Source organism: Cyclopterus lumpus, chromosome 3 (assembly GCF_009769545.1).
Source record: "Cyclopterus lumpus isolate fCycLum1 chromosome 3, fCycLum1.pri, whole genome shotgun sequence".
In the NCBI taxonomy this organism is placed as follows: Eukaryota; Metazoa; Chordata; class Actinopteri; order Perciformes; family Cyclopteridae; genus Cyclopterus; species Cyclopterus lumpus.
Genome location: NC_046968.1, coordinates 24,014,274 through 24,023,884, shown reverse-complemented (window position 1 = coordinate 24,023,884; position 9,611 = coordinate 24,014,274). Strand labels below are relative to the sequence as shown.

At 40.5% G+C, this 9,611-nt stretch overlaps 1 protein-coding gene across 1 annotated transcript; it reads right to left on the bottom strand.

Moving 5' to 3' along the window:
• Positions 1–209: 209 nt before the first annotated feature.
• LOC117728636 (mortality factor 4-like protein 1) lies at positions 210–9,094 on the bottom strand. The gene is made up of 12 exons (XM_034529394.1): positions 8,894–9,094; positions 8,392–8,438; positions 8,190–8,257; positions 7,977–8,063; positions 7,632–7,712; positions 7,380–7,405; positions 6,802–6,890; positions 6,050–6,151; positions 5,417–5,505; positions 3,717–3,889; positions 1,887–1,971; positions 210–720 (listed from the first exon to the last, which is right to left on the bottom strand). Exons 1-12 carry the CDS (start codon positions 8,931–8,933, stop codon positions 636–638), a joined length of 972 nt encoding a protein of 323 aa, XP_034385285.1. The 5' UTR covers positions 8,934–9,094; the 3' UTR covers positions 210–635.
• Between the last annotated feature and the right edge of the window lie 517 nt (positions 9,095–9,611).

Here is a 9,611-nt window from a genome sequence, read left to right as displayed (position 1 = left end):
TTCAAGGTAGTCGAAAAAGATGTGTTTTTAGTTTGCGACTGAAGGTGTACTATTGTTTACTGGTAAAGGTAAACAAGTACCCCCCCCCCCCGTCAGTTGTGATTCTTTACGAAATGCTTCTTGAAGAACAGTGATGACAACGACAACAAATCATTTATATTTATAATATAAGAAGATATTTTATGATAAGAAAAACACAGCAAACCATGTCAATTGTGTAGAAACATTATTATTTTTTTTTTACAAATTGATACAAATGAACAAGATACAGATACAAAAACATCAACTGTTGAGTGATGACCATGTGATCCAGCAATAAGTTGCACCTCGTGTGGCAGAACGAACACTAATAAATACAGACATGCAACAGTAACAAATATCTATCGGGTGGAATGCACAAAACACCTAAGAGCTGCTTGTGGAAACAGTAACTTGTCCACAGACATTTAAAAAATAAAATAAAAATGTATGTGACTTTTTAAAATAAGAGAGAGAAAATAGGAGAAAGATTCAACAAAAAAATACTTTATATTTTTTACTTAACTGTGACAAGCTCCTGAGACCTTTGTGGAAGAAGCGGATCAGTTGAAGGGGAAAAAAGTAATGTTTATTTTACATGTGGTGGGAGAATGGCTTCACACGGCCTTGCGGTGGTACTCTGGGGGCGCGACCTCGTAATCAGTGGCACTCAGGAGGGTGGATGAATTCTTTACCAGGTACCTGGAGAAAATGTCAAAATTGATTGTCATTGTGGAGCGGGGACATCATTTAGTTATTGCTAAAAGTTGAAGCAATATTTGTCCCTCAACAGTTGTCATGTGCAAAACAAGTCTCTAAAATATACTAAATAAGCTTTAGATGAGATATGATCGTGAGGCTGTCGGCCTCCAAAGGGGATTTAGATGAACAGGCGTTAAAAGAAGGGAAGATTATCACTCAACCCTCCAACCTGTCAAATTAAGAGTCCCGAGAGGAGTCTTGTTCTGTTGAATATGAGCTTTTGTCTGGATAAACACAAGATACACACGTTTCTCATTAAATTACGATTCAGTTTGCAGGACTCAAAGTTATCCACTGGGGAGTGGGCAATTAGAAAACAGAGACAGAAACACATATAATTGTGTGTTTCTTTTACTTTTCAATGGAATAACAAACCTGTAGAAAATCATATAAATGACTATTCTGTGGCTAGGTGGGGGGTTGAGTGACATTATTTGTGTTTGCTTAAAATTGCTATGGTAACTCTTTTTCCCCACACTATATTTAGTCAGCAGTGTGTCTAGAGACATTATAACAAGATAGCCTTGCTCAATGTTTAATAAACTATGAATGCAGCTTGGTGAATTCCAGCCTGGAGAGCAGACTGAATTAACACGGCTCTCTACAAATGTTTGATGTGGTCTCTCTGGTCTAACAGTATTGATTAAAGTGGTTTGAGTAAAGTAAAGTCGTCAGTGTAATTATTGAAGAAAATAATGTGTTCATCAATCAATTTACTTGTCTGGTGCTTCAGATGAATGTGAAAGAAATCTCAATCTCAAGATAATTAAGCAATTAGCCTGAATGAGTAAAACAGACTTAAATATGCACAATTCTTACATGCTGTTGTAAATATATGTCTGCAGTGTTTTTGATAAATGATGTCACATCTAAATTAAAACAATGCACAGAACATCATCTGTGAAACCACAATCAATAAAAAGCAACCCAAACTGTAGAGCTGTACGTCAGTTGAAGCTATAAATAAATAACTTTTAGGGTGAAAAACAACAACAACTTGATTTCATGCTTTGAGCATTTTCAACCAGCTGGCTGCACTAATATGAACGTGGATGTAACATTTCTGAACATGACATGGAGTCGCTGAGGTGGGAGTTGAACCTTACTTGAGGAAATCTTGGAGGTAATTGAGCAGCAGAGCCAGACTCTTCTCGTCCAGTGGAGTGTAGGCCAGCATGGCTCCAATGCGAACTGTTGGGGAGCAGAAGGAGACGCGTGTGAGGAGCAGTTTGATTTTATTAAACAAACTTCATTATTATTAATAATAATAATAATAATAATGATGATGAGCCTTCTCCTTGAGTCTTTTCTGCAAGACTCGAAACATCAAAGATGTTTTATCACCTTTTCTCCTCGTCTCACTCCAATCTCAGAAACGCTGGCCAGAGAGTAACGCATAAGGAGACATGTATGGAGCAACGCTGTAGGAGAATGTGTGAGGAGCAACGCATAAGGAGACATGTATGGAGCAACGCTGTAGGAGAATGTGTGAGGAGTAACGCATAAGGAGACATGTGTGGAGCAACGCTGTAGGAGAATGTGTGAGGAGCAACGCATAAGGAGACATGTATGGAGCAACGCTGTAGGAGAATGTGTGAGGAGCAACGCATAAGGAGACATGTATGGAGCAACGCTGTAGGAGAATGTGTGAGGAGCAACGCATAAGGAGACATGTGTGGAGCAACGCTGTAGGAGAATGTGTGAGGAGCAACGCATAAGGAGACATGTATGGAGCAACGCTGTAGGAGAATGTGTGAGGAGCAACGCATAAGGAGACGTGTGTGGAGCAACGCTGTAGGAGAATGTGTGAGGAGCAACGCATAAGGAGACGTGTATGGAGCAACGCTATAGGAGAATGTGTGAGGAGCAACGCATAAGGAGACGTGTATGGAGCAACGCTGTAGGAGAATGTGTGAGGAGCAACGCATAAGGAGACGTGTATGGAGCAACGCTGTAGGAGAATGTGTGAGGAGCAACGCATAAGGAGACATGTATGGAGCAACGCTGTAGGAGAATGTGTGAGGAGCAACGCATAAGGAGACGTGTGTGGAGCAACGCTGTAGGAGAATGTGTGAGGAGCAATGCATAAGGAGACGTGTATGGAGCAACGCTGTAGGAGAATGTGTGAGGAGCAACGCATAAGGAGACGTGTATGGAGCAACGCTGTAGGAGAATGTGTGAGGAGCAACGCATAAGGAGACGTGTGTGGAGCAACGCATAAGGAGACGTGTGTGGAGCAACGCTGTAGGAGAATGTGTGAGGAGCAACGCATAAGGAGACGTGTATGGAGCAACGCTGTAGGAGAATGTGTGAGGAGCAACGCATAAGGAGACGTGTGAGGAGCAACGCTATAGGAGAATGTGTGAGGAGCAACGCATAAGGAGACGTGTGTGGAGCAACGCTGTAACAGATCCCCGTATATGAAGTCGCATGAAACTTACTGCTGGTGAAATTACTCCTTTATTTTTTTGCTTTGGTTCACAATACATTCTTTAAAACTTGTAAACTATCACCACCGTTCCTTTTTACCTTTTCAAAATAAAAGTCTTATTTATCTATTAGAGAGGAAGTAGCATAAAGCTTCTATAAATTTGTCAAACAATACAATATCTACTCTGAGTGCTGAACAACGGCAGTCGGCTGTGTGTGTGTGTGTGTGTGTGTGTGTGTGTCTGTTTAAGCCTGAACAGTGTTCTGCGCAGAACATTTTCACAGACGAGAACTAAAAGAACGTCAACGTTTAATTCACCGCCACGGCCGAATCCAATTCGGTCACTTGAAAGCACTTCTAATCGTGGAGGTCGGTGCTCGACTCTCTGTACAATGTTAGAAAAACGATCCATCACTCACTCAATTCACTGCGTTGGTTCAGTGTTCACCTGTGTGTGTGTGTGTGTGTGTGTGTGTGTGTGTGTGTGTGTGTCAAGGCCCCCTACCAAAGAGACGCAGCAAGTGTGGCGCTCCGTACACCTGCGACATGGGCATGTCTGGGTGTTCAGCCAGGATCTCAGCATACTGCGGCCTCTCGAACTTGTAAAGCAGCTGAGTGCCCAGCATGACGTTGAAGTACTCCCGAATCCCCGACACAACCTCGTTCACCGCGTGCTCCCTGAGTGGAGGGGAGAGAAGGAAGTCACAGGTTTCCAACGGAGACTTCCAGGTTTTCAAAAAACGTTCTTGAGATAGGAAATCAAATCGAAGCTGGCATCGTGCTCGGGTGCATTTATTTCAACGTTAGGTTTTTGTGCTGTGGAAAAAATAATAATAATGTGATTTAATTTCATTCCCTCTATGAAAACTAGTCAAAACAAAAGAGAAGAAAAGTTCCCCTGATTTGTTAGAGAGCACTTGAATGCACTAATATTTTCACTTCTGTCTGTTTTCCAGCTTAAACTGGATGTGCTTTTCATTGCATGCTTTTGTGTTTAAAGCAAGAATCCAACCGTAGAAAGTCGATTTTCTATTAACTTACTGAAATGAATAAAATAGTAGTCCAGAAGAAGAAAAGACATTTCTACAAAAACGTTGCATGCTGAGGAAAATGGCCAACAGCATGTATGAGTTGCTGTAAATGGGCTAAAACAACTTTAAATTATGGCCATTAAAATATATATCTCGTCCAATCATGTCTGAGGCAACTGTTCATAATGTGCTTAAGTGGTGCCATGCTGGTTAAATTGCACCAGATTGAGTCAAAACTGTCTTTTATTCATTTCGTGGAAGGAAGTTCAAGCCGACGGTACACGAGGCGTTTCATTTGTGAGAACATCGGTTTCCTCTGCATCCTTTTTGTGCCCCTTATGGAATTAAAAAGACTGTTTAGCTGGAAAAAGAGAACATTTGTGACAGTCGAGCCCAAACTAAGTACTGTCCGCGTCACAGTCTCTCATTTTAATGCTAAACGGTACTCTAAATATGCTTCTGAAAATATTTGAGGCAGGAAATAGGTTATACAGTAACAGAATATTGATTCATATTTAAAATCAGCGATGCCCAGTTTGACAGTTTGAGCAGTGATCGACAAGACTCCTCTGCTCTGATTGGTTGTTTGTCTCCAGGCGCAGAGGAATCTGACCAATGACATTAGGAGCACCGAGAGGAGGCGGAGGCAGCTGCCTCGTGCACTACTTTCAGGATATTGTGACCGTTTGAGCAAATATGATAATAAGTTATTAAAAAAAAAAAATTCAGTTGTAAAGAAAAACTTTCAACCGAATTTTCCAATGTTTTTGTGAATAAAAGTGAATAATAGGGACAACAATTGTATAAACCGAAGGTGGCAAAGTAATCGGGCAATTCTTCCAAGTCATTTTGCGTCCACTGAGTGCTTATTTCTGCAACAGACAGGCTGAGATTGTTATTATTAGTCCCACAACATGATGGAAAGGACACTACAGAAAAATAAAATGCATTTATTTGTACCTTTCGCTTGTTTGTTATTGTTTCTAACCAAGTATTAATCTAGGACTAGGACCTGCAGCAGCGCTCTCACACAATACCGGACCAATTGTTGTCCCCGATTGGTCCCTTAGACACAAGAACACGGAACACTGGGGTCCAAAGTTAAACTTGAAGGACATCGATGGGGAGGACTACATGAACATCATTTGAAGAAAGTCAGAGTGTTTGTTCTTACTTGTTGTCCGAGTTTCCTTTTGATTTCTTATAGTTTGCATAATCCTCCAAAACAGTCTCTATATTCTTCTTAGCAGGCAGATGAAACAACTGGAAGCGACAGAAAACCTTCATTTAGTCACAAGCGTTGAGGAAGTATCAGTGTTCCTCAAGTTCAAGGTCATTTCAAGCATATCACTCTCAATTAAATGTCCCGTCTGTGCCACATGGCACAGATCTGATTCTACCACCTATTGAAGAGAGTTTTCATGGCAGGATTTTGGTCAGTAATGTCCATTTTTTCTTTTTGTCCAATTTCATATCAACAACAGATTTTATTCTACAAATCATATGAGAAAAGGATTCAGTCTGCCTTCTGAGAGGATTTAAGCATTTGTCTTGATAAAAGGGTTCAGGATTGATACTGATTTTGACACAGTGGTCCAAGATCATTAAGTATACACATGTTTGTTATTTAAGGATTCATATCATTGAATTTGTTTTGTCACAGGTGGATTTTAAAAGCAGGATGTCTGTAACAATTTGTAGACGTTTTCTTTGCTGCGGAGCAAAATGTCGAACCTCCCCAGCTCGTCATCGCTGAGGTAAATCAAACATTAACTTTTTTTTTTTTTGTGTGTGTTTTCACCCCCACCTGTTTCTGTCGGGTGATGAGGTCCCAGTCGTCCACCAGCCAGGGTTTCAGCTCTTCAGGAATCTTCACCTTCACCTCCACGCGGTTGGTGAACATCTCCTCCTGGACACACATTGTTGATTATCGATTATTAATAATGACGGGTGTTTGGGAGCAGGAAAGCGTCTCCTTTCGCATTTCTGTCACACCAAAAAATGTCAAATGCAGGTATTCATTTTTTCTTCTTCTTCATACTAATATTTTAATATATTTTCATTATTATATTTATTTTAACATAACTTAATTATATCAAGATCTTGGGACTATAAAAAGATACAGGTGCAACGGATATTAGTGAATGCAAAATGGTGTTTGTATAAATAAGTTGTGTTTTATTATCAACTCTAATATCCCAGTATGCCAAAACTTCTTTCCTGCTGCTGGAAATTGCCAGCAGGTCTTATCTTTAATATCTTATCTTTAAGCTGACTGCATGGGGCTATTTCTTGCTCTCTGTGGCGAACTATATTTATCTCAGTGGTCAAAGACTCACAATAAGTACCTGCAGTGACCCATAGGGGACATTGGTCAAATTTTCTAAATATCAAATAAAAAAGTGCATTTTAACCCTAACTTCTCAATACGTTTCCACTCCGTTTCCAATACGTTAACACCTGTGGAAGCTGTATACATAAACAAAATGCCATGCTATGTTTAATCTGTATAATCAGTCATGTGTGTCCACAAGGTTCTCAATAACTGATGATACGTACACTCTCCACAGTGGGATCAACCCGAGCCCTCTTCTTCCGGGGTCCCTGCGGCGTTTCTCCGCTGCTGGTGCCTTCACCCGGCCCTGGGGCTAAAAACAAAAACACCCATTACGGCTTGGAGATTATGAAGAAATGACGGTCGGGCAGGTTGTTGCAGATTCATAACAAGTTCCCAACACAGGAGAGTGCTCTGAGACACGATGGATAAGCAGGTAAACAACGTCAAGTTGAAAACTAAGAACTCCTCCTGGTGGTTTTCACAGCGTGCCTACAAATTACTTAACGCTCTGAAAATGTGCTTTATGTAGCATCATCATAAATGTATTACCTGATGTCACCAAGTACAAAAATACTTTTCCCCCTGTTTTTCTCCCATTATCAGAGGGAGGCTCTTAGAGATAACACTCACAATGCTCGCTGTAACGCACAAACATCCTCGAATAACAACTAATGGGACATCTTTGCAATTTCAAACCGGCTGAGAACATTTCATTGTCCTACTTTGTTTGATATCGTTTTGATGAGTAAAAGAAAAAACGTCCTTTGCAGAACATGTGGTGCAGAAACGTTATACTCACTCTTCTGCTTTGCCTTTTTCACTTTCCTAGGATGCAAGAAAAAAAAGAGGAAGTGAGTGAATAAGGATGCTGTGATGTGACAGATGTATTCTAGTGACTATGTTCAGTACATACACGCGTACTTTATACTTCATTCAATATATATATATATATATATATATATATATATATATATATATATATATATATATATATGTGTGTGTTTACAATATGTTGAGTGATAGGAGATGGAAAACAAAGGTGCACACTTACAGATCAACATTTTTCTGCTGCACAGCAGCAATCTTCTTGCTTGGTGCTAAACCCCTCATCTTTCCCTCGACATAATGGTCCCTGGGGAAGAAAAAAAATCATTTGTGAGGATAAAATAAACGATTACTAACATTTGTCCATATACTATAATGTCAAGAGCACTATATTTCTACTCGTAGAGCAACTACTACTAAATCCGCGTTGACTATTGAATTGACAAGCGCAAATTATGTTGCTATGTTGTTAATATTGACGCCATTTAGGGAAGAATTACAAAATATTAAACACCAGGAAGTGATTTTTCTCATCTCACTCCTTTTGTGCACACAGAAAGGGGAAACTTACTGATTGGCCTTTTGAAGCTCTTTTTGTTTCGCAAGGTTGCTGTCCACATATTTGAGAACTCTGCTTTCAGGAACCCATTCATCCCAGCTGCAAAAAGAGACACCAACGCTTGAAACCTCCCATCACGGTGGGAATAAACAAATGGTATTTTCACATGAGAGGATCTTTAGTAAAGCAAGCAAATCAAAATGATATCCAAACCAAGATGCTCACTTTTTGTTCCATCCGCTGTAATGAATGAAGTATTTAATCAGTTTCTCCTTTATGTTGATCTTTACACACTGTTAAAACACAAGCAAAACAAGAAAACACACACATACACACACAGGTCCGCGTCACTCGTTGCCTCATTAATAAACATTTGTTTTGCAGTTATTAATCCAGTAATAAAATACAAGTTAGTGTGGAAACAAACCTTTGCCTCATAGAGCAATGGCCCATGAAAGCACAGGACTCTTTCACCTGAAAACACATGAGAACATTGTTAAAAACAACACACCACAACATATATTCAAGTATAAGCACTTGGTTCGGCCCCACTGGGATCTTTCGACACATTTTAAACTGACGTAAACCGGGACTGACATCGTTTCGGCGACCATAGCTGTCAGCTGGATGAAGGATTAGCATAAACAACGAGCTAGCTGCCCGTTAGCTTCACGCGCGCGACCGTTTGACACCGACAGCTTCGTTTCGAGGCGAGAAGCTTTGACACAAGTGGAGTTAGAGTGTGTTTAAAAACACGCTCCATATCGAGGGAGGATAATAAAGGCCATGTGGGCTCCGTGTCCCCCCCTGGAGACCACTGTTGTCGAGCAAGACCAGCAGCAGCAGCAGCAGCAGCAACAACAACAACAACAAACCCGCCCCCCTCCAGGCGACCATCAACCGTTACCCTCCTCCGTGACGTTACCCACCTTCTTGAAATTTAGGTTTAGGGTCCTGTTTCGGCGCCATTCACAGACTCAACTGGTCGGATCTCTGAACGATCAGATTCCTGCATTTCCAGAGTCCATTTCTTCCAGGCACAAAAACCTCCGACATTGGTGCCAAGAGCGAAGGAGAAGCTGAGAAATGGCCCGCCCGCCGCTGGGTCACATGACCACCCGGGAGACCGTGGTGCGTTCAGGGGGCTCCTGCTGGAACTCGGAAAAAAAACAACTAAATATCAGACCAAAGACTTCACAGAACTTAGTTGGTGGTATTTACACCCAAACATACAAAGAAAACGTATTTTATCCCCAATTTTAAACATTTTTATTTTTATTTTATTGTTATTTTTATTTTATTTCAATTGAATCAATTGTATTTTCATTAATGGAGCACCGATCCTTCCAGTAAAAGTACTAATATGACAGTGTGAAAATATTCTGTTAGAAGTAAATAAAAAAGGCCGAGGAGTCCTTGGCTGCAGCGTGCCAGGCGGTGTATAGAGATGTCTTAACATCTATAGAGATGTCTTAACATCTCTATACATGGTACTTTAACGCACAACTTGTTTGAGTATTATCTCTGTTTATTGCATATTATTTCTATTTTTAATAGTGTGAGCCTTTGTACTTTTGTTTTTTTTTAATATGAAATTGAGTGAGTGTCAGATATTATTTCCAAATGTTTCCACAATCCCCTTTTAGC

Bases quoted from the DNA above. Each gene is read 5' to 3' on its own strand.
- LOC117728636 (XM_034529394.1), bottom strand. From the start codon at position 8,933: ATGGCGCCGAAACAGGACCCTAAACCTAAATTTCAAGAAG. The intron at 7,406-7,631 runs GTAAGTGTGCAC...CTTGCATCCTAG, and splicing joins CAGCAGAAAAATGTTGATCT to GAAAGTGAAAAAGGCAAAGC. The intron at 721-1,886 runs GTAAGGTTCAAC...CATTTTCTCCAG, and splicing joins TACCTCCAAGATTTCCTCAA to GTACCTGGTAAAGAATTCAT.